Raw genomic sequence first — 15,546 nt, forward strand, 5'->3', positions numbered from 1 at the left:
TTTAGCTAGGATTTTATGTCCCCAAAGAAAGTCTTATCCCTTACTCAGGAGATGTTAAATTATGCAACATTAAAGCATTAGAAACATGCCAAAAGCAACAATTTCCTTTTCCAGTGGAAACGAAGAAATGTTATGTAGATAAAATAGTGTAAACACTTGCTGATCTTCCTTTGAGGTGTACAAATATATGACTCTAATATTTAGAAAAATTATTAAAATTTTCACTGAAGTATAATTTTACTTATTTATTTATTTAATTTTTTTAACTTTAGGGGAAGCTTGGAGTTCCAGGGTTACCAGGATATCCAGGAAGACAAGGTCCTAAGGTAAAATAATTAGCTTGAGTTTTATAGTTTATCAACATGTTATAAAATCTCTTAAAATTAATCATCCATGATTATCTCACAGTTGATAGTGTAGAGGAGATGGGAACATAAAATATAATTCCACAAGTGACAATCAGGGGGTATGTGGTCTCCAGAGTACATGGATCTTATAGGGCCTATGGGAACATGGATTGAAGGATTCCAGGACATAGCATCATGGAAGGAAGGCATAGTAGGCTACTTCCTTGTGTTTGGAATAAAGTCTCTTCCAAGGAAGAACATTAGAATATTTCAAAGTCATCAAGTGGATGACATCTGATGGATGACAGCTTTTGATTTCATTTCTGTTGTTCTGCAGGCTTGAATTGCCACTTGATTTCCGTCTTTTATAGGGTTGGTATACATCTTTCACCTACCCTGTTGACTTCATTTTCATCAGTATTTATTTCCCAGGGCGCTTGTAATAAATCTCACAAACTTCGACCTACAACCAAGGAAATGTACTTTCTCTCCATTGTGGAGGCCAGAAGTTGGAAGTCAAGATATGCGCAGGGCTGCATTCCTTACCAAGACTTAGGAGAGACTGCGTCCTGGCCTCGCCCTACACCTAGTGGTTCTGGGTGTCCTTTGGCTTTTGACAGTATTTCTCCAGTCTCTGTCCTATCTTTACATGGTCTTTTTTCCTGATTGTCTATTTCTTTTCCTTGGTGTCTTATAAGGATACTGTCACTGGAATTAGGAACCACCTGGATAATTCAGGACTATCTCCTTTCAAGATCCTTAATTTCATTTGAGGGAGACCAGACATTTTTATTTTTCTCCTCCTCCTCCTCCTCCTTTGCCTCCTCCTCCTTCTTCAAAATAAAGCAGAATTCACAGGTTTCAGAGCTTTGGACTTGGATGTATCTATTTTGGGGGAAGGGTCACTATTAACCCCATTATATCACATGAATCCCATTTAAAAAATTGTTTTTAATCGTGGTTGGACACAATACTTTTATCTTATTTATTTATTTTTATGTGGTACCGAGGATCAAACCCAGCGCCTTGCATGTGCTAGGTGAGCACTCTACTGCTGAGCCACAACCCCAGCCCCTGAATCCCATTTTTGAGTATTTGAAATATACATATTTTATGAAAAAAAAGATGGTTTTAAAATTGTGTTTTAATCTCCAGTACTCATTTTTCCCCAGCTAACCATACAATTTAGTGAAGACTGTAGTTGATTCATTGACGAGGTATATTAAGGTAGTTTGTAAATGTTGATTATTAATATTGGAGGGTTCATTATATACTGTATACGTAGATGAAATTCTCTATATTAATCTATTTCCCTATATATAGCACAGTTTGACCCATTCACACATAATACATAGAGTAGAAAAGGTGAATCCTGATTGTATAATATTCTATTATACAATTGACATATATTTATTAATCATTTCACAGATAACTAGGGTGAGACAGAAATGTCCCTCCCCCAGTGAAAGGTAGACTACATGCAATTGTATAACTCATTGTCAGTGATGACACTATTTTAGGCTTGTCATGATTTTTCTTATAATTTTTCATAAGAAACATAATATTTTGAGCTCTTCTAAAATAAGATTCATAAAATTTGTGATTTAAAAATAATACAAGTATCATTTAAATGTTTTCTAATACACTGAAATTTTGAATAGTTATTTTTAACAAGTATTTTGACCTTTTAAATATTATCTCTATTATATTGCTCTGACAGTTACCTTTCTTTCAAATGTCAACATTTTTTCACAAATATTGTAAGAAACTATTCACTGCAGAATAAACGGCCTTAGGCTTCATGAATTCTTGATCTATTTACTGGGCTGAATTACAATTGTGGTGTTGTTTTGTTTTGACTTGAATACTTAGAAAACTGTCATAACATTACTTGAATGAACACAATTTTATGAGTGTATCTGAAATTCTGATTATTTTTGTTTCTTCTAAGTCATTTCTTTGCTTAGTATTCTTTGAATTCTTTTTACTAGAAAAATGCAACAGAATGACTAAATAAAAAGATTTCTTCCTAGAGGAATCAAACGTATTTCTAATTCGCTAACTTAAATGTCTGAAATATTGGTCTTTATTTTTTATATTTCTTTTCTGCATAACTAAATTTTTTTTCTATGATCAAAGAACTTTTGGGTTTCTCATTTCTAAAGCAAAAGTTATGGGTGCATTAAAGATCAAAGATAGCCTCACTTTTTTTTTCTATGTGGAAGCCAATGAATTTTGAATGGAATTAAGTCTTTATTATATTAAGAGTGAAATTTGATTGCTCATCTCTTTGAAGCAATTTAAGGACTATAATTAGACACTTTAATTTATACAGTGTCTTTGTAGCAATATAAACCATAATGGGAATTCAAAAGTCACACCATCGTATTTTAAGATGATAGCTATTTCAAACTGTAAAATCTCTTTCTGGATAGTGTGCTTTAACAATTCAAATGGCATTTAAAATAATTTTGAAAGTTTCACTTTTATTAACTGATATAATTTCACCATTAGTCTTTGACATTGTCGTCTCTTTTGTTTTTTGTTTCTTCTATCTAAAAGCAGGTTATGCCTTTTCACAGAGTCTGTATTTTGTTGATAATTCCTTATACAGGAAAAGAAAGATACTATCCCCATATATTATAAACTGCCCAACTTGTGGATTGGACTCTTTGTGTTTATTTCCCACTGACTTCCTAGAGCAGAAACCATGTAAAAAATTAAATGTATTGAAAATAAAATTGATCTATGGGAACAATTTGCTTAAATTAGTATTTATAAATATGATTAGTTATCTGGTCAAGTCAAGACAGAACTAAATATTTGTTCCCGGGTAAAATTTAATGAAAATAAATTTTTATATTTTCTTGTCAAATTCCTGAAATAGCCATACCGTAAAACTCTATCAGATGCACCTTTATCTGATTCTCTGTAGAAAAAGGAAAGAAGCTACAAAAGCCCTTCAGAAAATATAATTAGTAGAGACTTTTCCGCTAGAAATTTCATGTCTAACAATTGTATTTAGGTTGAACAGAAGTTGACTCTAAAGTCATGAATCAAAATATGTTGAAAAGTGGGTCATAATACTTTGGGTTATTATTTTAATCATCAACTACCTTAGGTCTTTACATACAATTTTCCTGATTTACTTTAATAGCACTTGTGGAAGAAATTAGTAGAATTCAGCCTACTTGCTAAGAATGTAATATTCATCACTTTCAAATTGGGAATAAAGCTAAATAGTTATCTTGTTTCTGCATATAGGTAATATTTTATACTTGCCTGTTCTTACTGTACATGTTTAAGAAACAGCTTCCAAGAATTCTCAAACATTAAAGTATATACCATCTGAAGAGGTTGTTGAATGAGCAGATTCTTGAACCTTCTATCAGATTGTGTGTTTTAATTTCTGTAGGTATGGAGTGTGACTTGCCAATTCATATTTTCAGCAAGAATTAGATTATTCTCAGACAGAGGGACCACTTATCAGTTGGAGAATAATTGTTTTAGTGTAGGTCAATGCAAGTCAGTTGAATCCAAAAACCACAAAATTTGTTTAAGTCAAAGGAGATTTAGTTATATTTCCTATCTGCTAGAGACTTTACACATTATTGAACCTAATTATACAGTGGTCTAAACAGGAAAGGCAAATATTTAGAAAACCTCCAGCCATCTCCAGGGACTTATAGTAAATAAAATGATTTGAACCTTGATCTGTATTTCCTTATTCAATTATGAGGAGACTGGTCTCAGTCTTGATTAAAGAAATATCTGACAAGATGAAAAATTTGGGATTATACACAAGGTCAAAAGGAGGAATTTTAATATTGGAGATTATATTATATTTCATCTGTAAAATGTGGCCATGTGTGGCCTAAATGAAATAATGTTTCAGTGTATTTATTGCATTTAAAATAATCATTGTATTATATGTTGTTATTATTAATTATTATTGTTACTCAGCATTCCTTTATTCCAATCTCCCTTCACTTTCAAAATACCTGTAAAATATGTATTACTGGCCTCATTTTGCAAAAAAAAAAAAATCATACTCAAACAGGATAAGTAATGTATGCAACTTACTTAACTGGTGCGTGGCAGACAGAAACCTTGAATTTTTATCTTTGGAATACTAAGCATAGTATTTAATTGTTCAGTACCTTGCTTTGTTTGGTAATCACATTCAAGGGTCAAGTAGAAAACATGGAGGAAAGGTGGCCAGCCTATATGACTTATCAAGTTCTAAAAGTACACAAATATTCAGCTGAAATGATATACATATGGATACAATAATGTTAATTCAGGAAAAACATCTTCACAAAGCCTCTGTTTTAATGTTTGACTAGTCATGCTTATGAAAATAGGATTTTTCTTTAGAGTCAAAGCAAGAATGTAGACTATTAAGTTAAAAATACATTTTACACAAAATTGGACTGCTGTTTTATAATAGGAGTTATAATTTTTTATTAATTATTTGAATTTTGAAGTTAAATACTAAAACATGTTTTATTAATTCATGTTTTCAATGCTTCCAGGATTTCAGATGTCATTGTAAGTTCAATTTCAAATACATAAGTGGAGCTCATGTGGTCCCTTTAAACTTATATATGATTTTAATTATATTTTTATTTAAGTATTACCAGCTGTGTCAGAATTTCTGTTTTCCAAAATAATCACATCTTTTGGCCTGCTAGTTTTAGTTATCATATTAATTGTTTATTATTTTTTATTATTTTAGGGTTCCACTGGATTTCCTGGGTTTCCAGGTGCCAATGGGGAGAAAGGTGCACGGGTACGATATTTAATTGTTTTATCCTGAACTAGCTAATGTCAGTGTCCTTGCATGAGAAACCATATTTCAGCACCAGACCTCATAATTTACTGTGGTATACAGCACATGGAAACGGTTTGAACTGTCTTTGGCAGGGAGTTGCTGGCAAACCAGGCCCGAGGGGTCAGCGTGGTCCAACGGTGAGTGCTTTTATTTAAAACAGTGATTTTCATTTGTGATTCAATTTTTCAATATAATGTTTCTGTGCCTTTGGATTTGCTTGGAATTAGATCAGTTTCATGTTGTGCTGTCATATGCAGGGTCCTCGAGGTTCCAGAGGTGCAAGAGGTCCCACTGGGAAACCGGGCCCAAAGGTATTGTTGGCACTTGTTTCAAATGATCTTTGTTGCAATTTCCTTTTCTGGAGGATGCCATAACAAGGAATCAAAACTGATTTTTCTTTTCTCTTCTCTCTCTCTCTCTCTTTTTTTTTTTTTTTTTTTTGCTTCTAGGGCACTTCGGGAGGTGATGGCCCTCCTGGTCCTCCAGGTGAAAGAGTACGTATGATTCAGTCACCTAAAATAAGATGAAAATGAGTGCTTCTGCAAGTGTTTACACTTCTGGAAAAAAGTATCTGTATCCATTCATCCACAAAAATTTTGTTTGAGTTAAAAAACAATCATATTCTTTAATTTACTTCGCCCTGACAATATAAAAGTTTTATGAGTTATATGTAACTAATTTTATTAAAGAAATGAGAGAAATAATGCAATTGGCCTAAGATATTACTCTTAAACTGAAGCCAATGTAAATTTTTTATTTAAAATGTGCTTAAAACACCTATGCCCTCTCATCCACTTGTCTTGTTTTCCATATTAATACTCAATTTGTCTGTGGAGCTGGCAGCAAAATTATGCTGGTAGAATGCAAGCTACCAGTGGCCATTAAGCCACAATCAATATAAATTTAACTCAAGACAAAACATCTATTCCAGTAAATAGAAAAACTATTTAGTAAATTGATTTTCAATTGATATAAAATAAAGCAAAATACAGATGAGCAAGCGTGCCCTTTGTTTGGCTTTTTTGGCAAAATGCTGTTTTGCATGAGTCAAATTTTTTTTTAATGCTATCCTCTGTATTATAGTCAAAGATATTAGAATTATTTCTTAGTATCTGTAATAGCTTTTGATATTATATAGTCATGTTAGTATTTTTTATTGATTATTATTTGAAACTTATGATAGGTGTTTTATAAAAGGAAAACTGAGAAAGAGTAGTTTTGCTACTTCAAAAAAGAAACTTAGTTTTTATATATGACAAAAATGTGAGTACATATGATGTAAGAATAAATATTTAATTAGTTACTTTCTGATTTTGGCTCATATTTAATTAAATTAAACTTTCCTAGCATTTCTCATTCTTGATGAATTATTCCCAAATCAAGTCCATTCATCCTGCACCTTTTGAGTTAATAATGGACGTATTTGATGTATTTGATGATTACAGTTATTCAACACATTAGATTAATTAAACTGGCCAAATCACTAAACAAATTAGAATAGTTTAACAAATTGTAGCACACTGATCTTTGTTTTTAAAGAACAGACTATATTCTCTTTTAGTGCTTTATTTATGCATTCCAGAATTGAACAATCAACATGTTTCTTTATAAGTAAATATGCTTTTTGTTTTCTTTTTTGTTTACTTTTTGTTTGCTTTTCATGGTGCTGGGGATCAAACCCAGGTCCTCATATGTGCAAATGAGGCAGGTCCCCAGCTTATAAATATGCTTTCAATGCTTTCACATTTTAATTTGGACATAGTGGTTAGATCCAACAGTATGAATACTTGTAAATGTAAAAACACTCTGAGAGTGGGAAAAATACATTTTGAGGATCAAAGCAAAGGGTAATTTTGTCTGTTTTAAATATGAATCTAGAAAGATTCATTTTCAGGCTGGGGGTGTGGCTCAGCAGTAGAGTGCTCGCCTAGCGCATGCGAGGCCCTGGGTTCAATCCTCAGCACCACATAAAAATAAATAAATAAAACAAAGGTGTTGTGTCCAACTACAACTAAAAAATAAATATTAAAAAAAAAGTTAAATAGATTTAATTGGGTCTGAGGTTACCAGATTTAGCAAAACAAAACAAAATATAACAGAACCAACAAACCTAATTACATTTGAATTCTACTTAAAAAGTGAGTAATTTTGGCATATTTGTAATATTTAGGGGATATGAAAAACTATTCATTATTTGTCTAATAATAAAATTTAACTAGACACTAGATATATTATACAGTCTTCATACTTGGGTACAAACACAATCTTTAGCCTGATTCTTTAAACATTTTTTATCTTACCCAGAAACGATAGTAGTCCCTATTTACCTGTACCTGTCATGGTTACCTTCAGGACTCTAAGGTATTTGAAATTGGAGATAGTGCCAAACCCTATATAAACTATGTTTTCCCCCCTATACTTTCTACATATGTATGATAAAGTTTATCAATTAAGCAGAGTAAGCTATTAACAATAATAATAAAATAGATTATAACATACTGTAACAAAATTACCATCATCCTTATACTTGTGCTTTGAGGACCTTATTTAGTAAAATAAGATTTAATTGAACACAGCCATTGCAATACTATGACAGTTGATTGATAATTCAAATGGCTACTGAATGACTAATAGGTGTGTAGTATTTACAATGTAAATGCCCTGAATAAGGGATTCTTTATGTTCCAGGTGGACTGAACCAAAGGAGATGAAATTTTACTATGTGTAAAATAATACATATTTTTAAACCAATGAATTGTTTATTTCTAGTATTTTCACTTTCATATTTTCAGATCGTAATTGATCACCAGTAACTTACACTGTGGAAAGTAAAATTAGAAAAGGGGATACTACTATATTTGACTAATATAAGGAAAATATGTGAATAATGTTTTGTGGAATTTATAAAGCAAGCTCAATTTTTTAAACTTTTCATTGAAATAGTGATTTTTAAAATGTTTCTTAAATTTAAAATCAAATTTTATTTTAAAAGTATTAAAATTTTAAAAAGCAAATATGTCTGAAGAAGTTAGGGGAATAGAGAGTACTGTAAAGCCTTAAAATACTATTTTAAAATTTTATATTTAAATGCTATATTTTTTTTCTTAAGTTTTTTATGATGTATATTTAAGAATCATATTTTCATAGTTTAAGGATAGTACAAAAACTTATAAATTACACATATTTCCTCAGTATTTTATTAATTTCATGTTGTATATTTTTTTAACTATATAAATTTGATGAATCCTTTTCATTTCAGGATGAGATGCTGGTAATAGTAAAAGCTTATGCTTATTGCAGAACTAGCATTGCCTGAAGAGTAGTAATGAAATTTTTCCTGAGAAGTCTAAACTGATACTTTAAAAGAAAAAATTCTATTAAAGACCAACACTAATAAACTTTTAGAATGTAGATAAATCTTATTAAAACTGTATTACTTATTAAATTTTATTTATATTATCTTTAATTTTACATATCTTCTTTTTATGAATACAATTATTACATTCTGGCATACACAGAATTAACTTTTACCATTTTTTTTTTTTTTTTTGCCACCAACACAATCATCATAATAGAGTCTACTTCATGCATTTTAAAGATATGTAAATAAGAAAGTTGAATAATATTGTTAATTAAACATCAAGCCTAGAATAATATTATAAAAGCATATTTAGACTGAATGTTAATGAAAATACTTATACAATAAAGTTCTTTTTATCTTTCTACCAAAGAAGTTTATACATGAGTAAAATGAGATAGTAACATCCTCAAAAATAAATACATTTTATCTACAAATATTGAAGATATCTTTTATGATTATTTTGAGATACTTTTTTGCCCTTTTTAAAATATTTTTTAGATGCATGGACCTTTATTTTATTCATTTATTTATATGTGGTGCTGAGAATCAAACCCAGTGCCATATACATGCTAGGCAAGCGCTCTACCACTGAGCCACAGCCTCAGCCCCTTATTTTCCCTTTTATTTGTAACTAACTAGAGCCAGAAAATTTATGGAGTCACTTTTAAACATATTTTTCCTTTGGAGAAGTATGGCATTGAATTGAAATTTTCCTTTTATGAATGTTTATAGCCAACATTCAAAGATAAAAAAATCTGTGGAACTTATTGCTAACTATTGTTCTATTAGCTTTTTATATGAACTCTAAATACGTACAGTGCTCCTATGATGTACAATTTTAAGTAGTAAAAAATTATTTTGCTTTTCTATTAGTACTAGTTATCATATCATAGTACCATAGTTTTGTCACTACTGTGAAGAAGTTACATGTTGTTCTGTATTTTATCTGTACAAATAAGCCATAAGGCATGGAGGTTTCTCTTTCCAGGCATATCATTAAGCTTTCTATACTCTTTACTTTCAGGGTCCTCAAGGACCTCAGGGTCCAGTTGGATTTCCTGGACCAAAAGGCCCTCCTGTAAGTGTCATAATTTCCTTTTCTTTCTTTATTTTATAATATCTTCACATTTTTGAGAGTTGCAATTTAAATAATTATGAGATGTAGATGTTGATTAAATCCCTATAAAAGCAAAATTGAAAATAAAATGTAAAAGAATGTTTTCCATTTATGAATTCAAAGAATTTTAATATAATTTAAACATCTCTTATTTTGCATTGTTTTTAAGTAATATGAATATTATTTTGTCAATTACTTTTCTACAATATTTATTATTTAAATATTGTACAATAAATACTCTTAATCATTAAACATTAAAAATTTGGTGTGTTGCAATTTTCCTATTATCTTCCACTAGCAAATTACATCTTGCAAATGGAATTTTACATCCATCTTCAATTATCACTTCCTAAAATTCTTCCAACATCTGATAGACTTATATCACATTGAGATTTATATGTTTTTATTATTTTTCTCTCTAGAATACATTTTTTTAGAAAATGTAATGGTAACATTTATTGAATTATATTCTTATTATAAAATTTTGTTGATTATAATACTGTTTTGAATGCCATCATTAAATATTTTCCCAAAGTTAATTGAAATGCTTTATTTTCATATTTAAATATTAATGGGAACATAGTCCTGTTCAGTGGTTTTCTCTTTCTTTGTCTTTTTTCCTCCTTTTCTCTCTTTCTCTTTCTTCCTTCCTTCCTTAATTCAGTTTCTTTATATACACTAGAATTACCTCACCCATCTGTCTAGTGCAATGGTTCTCAAAATGTTTGTTTTGGCCCAGTAGCAGCAGCTGCACTTGGGATATTAGTAGAAATACAAAGTTTTCACCTGCCAGCCGTATTTTAATTAGCCATACAGATAACTGTTTCATAACAGTTTGTGAATCATTGTTCTAAACTAGACTAGAAAACTATCTTCCAAACTTTAGTGTGTATACAAATCAAGTTGGTGAATCATTTATTTTGAAAAACCTTCTTGAATTAAAGGTTAACCATTTAGGTAATCACTTACTTTTTGCAATAATTTTAGACACTGCTTAAGAGTATCATTTTAACACTTCACAGTTCTGCTTTATTACCACAAACATATCAGGTTATTATCTACATTATAGGACTATAAGTGAATTCACACACATAGTTACTATTAATATATTGATACTTCCTGCACATAATTTCTTGCTCACTGAGTTGTGTTCCAAATGCAATATCATATGTGCAGTTTCACAGAGAAGTGAAAATGTGGTTTGTAAAGTGACTGTATATACACATTTTCAAAGGTAAGTCCAAAAGTATTCTGAAGCCATGTACATGGATCGTTTAGCCAAAAGAAAAATCCACTTGAGACATATAGCCTTAACATTATTATATCTCCTATGTTAGATATCTTTATACATCATACTTATACATTTACACATTTGTTCACATTGTTACAAGTTGTTTCCCCATGCGGTATGATAATCTTATCAAAGAGAGCCATTGGACTCCTTTTTCCTCAGACTTTTTCAGTTTGTTCTTTCACATGCCTTTTAGTTAAGTTTGGAGCCCTTGATCATGCACTCATTTTACCTCTAAGAGGTATTAGAATTATAATAGATTCCTAGACTTTAGAAGCCCACAGTCTAGTTGGAAAGACATGGCACTATTAAGGAGCATTGCTGTCTCTGCTGAATGAAGTGATTTGTGTACTGTTTACTATCCAGTGAAATATTAAAAGTATGAACTAAAAATGCTTAACATGTTTCTGGTATAAAGTTTTATGAAATTTGATAAAGAAATACCTTCATCTCTTTGACATAGAAAGAAGAAATTGATCCCAGTGGTTTGGGAGGCTGAGGCAGGAGTAAGTTCAAAACCAGCTTCAGCAACTTAGCAGCTAGGGTTGTGCTCAAAGGTTAAGCACCTTGGGTTTAATCCTCAGTACCAAAGCAGGAGATAGAAAAAGAAAGAAAAAATTGAGGTGAGGGATAGAACCAGTCTCCTCCTACAGACTAATTACACACACACACACAGTGAATGTTTGGAATGTTCTCTTTTGGTTCTTTTACTTTTATGTCATTTTTGCCATATTTGGAGAGTATACCGTTATCTCATTCAAGAAAAAAATTAAATGATTAAAATTTATAGCATCATTATTATGAGGAACATTTATATTTGTAGGAAAAAATATCAAATCTAGTGTTCATGAGGGTGTTTACTCACTGGATAATTTAAAAACTATTTGGAAGAGTCTTTCTACAATTTGACTTCCTGTATATACACACCTCCCATTAGATGAACTTGTTTCCTCCATCCTTCATTAACTGAATCAAAAGGGCAGCCTATTTGGATGGATAAAATTATCATTTATAAATAAACTATTTAGCAATTATTTGGCTTTATTTTATTGGGTAGTAGTGGAAAGCCATTATAGTTATTTAGGATTAATTGCCTAATATTAGAAGTACATACTTAAATCAAGAAAAGTGGTGATGATACTGATCCTATAGACCATCAACTTTGTTGCCTTAGACTGTCTAGAAACACCACTAAAAATCATGTTGCTTTCATTCCAGGATATCATCATTTAGAACTAAAATCACCGTTTTAAAGGATTATAATTTTTGTAATGAACATTTCATCTCTATCAGCAAATATAGTGAGATATTTAACTTTAATATTTACAGCTTTGTTAGAAACGTGTGCATGTTTTATACTGATTGCAAAGCTCAGCATTTAAGAATTGTTTTAGTTTGGTAGGGAAAGACCAGACTCAAATTTATGATTCTTTAGCTGTCTTCCACTGTTTTTAGTAAATTTTTTATAATTATCTGAAACTGATATCATATTAATTCCATCTGTATCAAAATAGAGACAAAGTAGACAAATTGTTTTTATTTGTTGTTTTGAAAACATGAACCTGGATGAAATCTTCTAGAATGAACTACCCATTTTTGTGTTTCACTTCTAAACTGAGGGAAAAACATCATCTTATATTACTCATGACCTAGTGAGAAATGGAAACATATCTAATATGTTTTAATGAAAAAATGTTGAAGTGACATCTAAGAATGTTTGGGCCCTTGGAACTCCAGTTTTGTTCTTTTGGGGGAGGATGGCACTGGAAGCACCTGGCTGGGTGTTTCTGGAAAACATGAGCAAATCACTGAGCAAGCTGGATCCTATGAAATACAATGACAGTTTTTTATCAGAGCGGGTAATTCACAGGACCACTTGTGTGCCAGTGTAAAAGAGGACAGGGAGCACAGTGGTTCTGGGCAGTGTCAAGAACCATTCTCCTGAGGCCTATCAGCCATCCTGGAGAAAACCTTAATCATGTGGAAGAAAGCTATCTGTGAAAATGGTCTTATTTTGAAATGAAGTCTTTTTGTTATATATTAATTTCATATCAATACATAAAAAATAGATGTCTGAAAATAAATTTATTAAAAATTTGACTTGTAGTGGGATGGGTCATTAAAAATAACCCTTGTAAAATATGACACAGATATTGCCATAAAAATGCCACTGTTAAAATGACCATCCCTTTTCATTTATCTAGAAGTGGGGGAATATTTTCTATACCTATTAACCATGTTTTGAAATTTGAATTAACACTTAATCGTTTCTGGGAAGAATAAATAATCCCGTAAGGCAGCCTAAGGAAGTTATCTAAGTCTTTAAAAATAGAAACCTTGGAGAGTTGTTTGCTTTAAGTACTTAGTTAATTGCTTCACCTATTTCTTCAGACATGACAAAGATTGCACCCATTAGAGAAAGCAATACCATGGCAAAGTTGCTCTCCGGTACTTCATAAGAATTTTGCTTCCAAGAGGGTATTTAAGAAAACTGAATGGGAAAAAGTGGCCCTGATCATTTCCAGAATTGAGCATAGTACATTGTTTCCTTTACTTGAAGCGATTTTAGATGTAAAGTGCCTTTGTTTTTGTAAATTTCATTCCTTTTTCATTCTTGTCAGTTTGAAGTTTGGATCACCACTAGAGGACACTATGTTTCTCTATTATCCATGTTTCTATGCACAGGGAATTGGCTTACAAACACATCACACACACACACACACACAAATTGAAGAACAGTTTTGCAAAAATAAATTTCTTTTATTTTAATCATGTGGAAGAAAGAAAATAAAATGCAGACCTATGCAAATATTGTTTTAAAAAGATGAAATGAGATAAATTCACTTAATTGTAAAAGGTATAGAATAGAATTCTACATTTTTTTTCTTGGTCTCGGTTATAGCTACAGACTTATGTTAAAGAGATACATGCCATATATAAAACTGAACATCACCAAGTATAAAATCAATTAGAACATCAAAATATAATGTCCAGTGAAATATCAGTAAATTGTCTAACATAATACTTCTAGTCTATAATTAAAGAAATATTTACTTCATGGGTATTTAAAACTTGTGATTTCAGGGTCCTCCTGGGAAGGATGGGCTGCCAGGACACCCTGGGCAACGTGGGGAGACAGTAAGTAACTGTTTTTGAGTGAAATTTTCAATCTTTAGTACCTCATTAGTTCATAGAAGCTACTTATTTTAACATTTAAATGACCAGCTTGAGAACAATGTAGGAATGAATTCCATTAGACCTTTTATTAAAACATGAATAAATACATCAATAGACCAATGTTTGTACCTAAACAAATATCCTTGAAAAAACTGTTATGTTGATTTATTTAATTAATCTTATTGTTAATAATAGTACTTTAATAATGAGTTGATGGAGAAGAACCCATTATTCTTTGGATGCTTTCATGATATGTCACACATTACTGTAAGTCATGAACATAACACAAAGTTCTTCTTTCCAGAACTAGAGAGTGAATTCTGCTGATGTTAAAACCATAAGAGTATAAGTGGTATGGAACTATTTCAAATGCTTCCTCTCATGTTGAGTAGGGAACTGTAGATTGAAAAAAGTAATTTTGTGTTATTTAGAAATGGAGAAATATAACGTTAAACAAATTAACTGAATAATCCATCTTATATATGATGATGATTGGGCACAGGAGAAATTGTCAACTCCTCGATGGCTTAAGAATTCTTGTGGGTTAGTGATTTATTTTATCACTGTTATGAAACTACATATCTGAATGTACCAATGGGTTGTTATTCTAGTCAGAAATCCTCAAGGTTTGGCACATATCCTTGGAACATATTCTTGTTTCTTAATATTGGTTAATTTTATCCAGATTTCTTGAGAAAACCACAACATAGACTATCTTTGACTGCGTGGTTAAAAATCACTTCAAGGCTTTCTGCCAACATGAAGACATATTTGGAATTGCATAGCCATATGTGTTAACAAATCTTAAAATATTATTAATTTTCTGCCATGGGAGAAACAGTCTGTCAGCAGCAACCCAATTCCTGTCTCACTCTCCAAGTGACAATTCTTAGTTTAACAGCTTCCTAATTTTATCCAGGCTAGAAATTTCAAAGTCTGGACTTTCCAAAGCTGAATCAAAATGATTTATAGTGGGACCAAAAAATAAAATTGTTTTGAGTTTCCTCTTGGGAATGATATCTCCATGATGAGGAAAATATAGATTCTCTACAGTGGATGGGGTAGAGAGAGAAGATGGGAGGGGAGGGAGGGGGGATGGTAGAGGATAGGAAAGATAGCAGAATACAACAGTTACTAATAGGGCATTATGTAAAAATGTGGATGTGTAACCGATGTGATTCTGCAATCTGTATTTGGGGTAAAATTGGGAGTTCATAACCAACTTGAATCTAATGTATGAAATATGATATGTCAAGAGCTTTATAATGTTTTGAACAACCAATTAAAAAAAAAAAGAATCCACAGTGAAATTTACACTCAAATTCCCACACAACATTCCCACTTAAATCTTGCATCCAATCATTTTAACCATCACATTATTTCCTGGGAATAACATGAATATTTTTGAAATTGTTTTTG

General features: G+C 31.2%; 1 protein-coding gene across 4 annotated transcripts in view; it reads left to right on the forward strand.

Annotated features, from left to right (window-relative positions):
* Col11a1 (collagen type XI alpha 1 chain) overlaps nt 1–15,546 on the forward strand; it is a 209,247-nt gene that overhangs the window by 114,746 nt on the left and 78,955 nt on the right. For all 4 annotated transcript variants that reach the window (XM_058582061.1, XM_046452674.2, XM_058582064.1 and 1 more), the window contains 7 exons: nt 273–326; nt 5,086–5,139; nt 5,274–5,318; nt 5,439–5,492; nt 5,631–5,675; nt 9,567–9,620; nt 14,035–14,088. In XM_058582061.1, coding sequence (XP_058438044.1) covers nt 273–326; nt 5,086–5,139; nt 5,274–5,318; nt 5,439–5,492; nt 5,631–5,675; nt 9,567–9,620; nt 14,035–14,088 — 360 coding nt within the window. The remainder of the gene's footprint in view (nt 1–272; nt 327–5,085; nt 5,140–5,273; nt 5,319–5,438; nt 5,493–5,630; nt 5,676–9,566; nt 9,621–14,034; nt 14,089–15,546) is intronic.

Source organism: Marmota monax, unplaced genomic scaffold (assembly GCF_021218885.2).
Source record: "Marmota monax isolate L192 unplaced genomic scaffold, Marmota_monax_Labrador192_F-V1.1 WCK01_AAM20220418_F8-fsc00308, whole genome shotgun sequence".
Lineage (NCBI taxonomy): Eukaryota > Metazoa > Chordata > Mammalia > Rodentia > Sciuridae > Marmota > Marmota monax.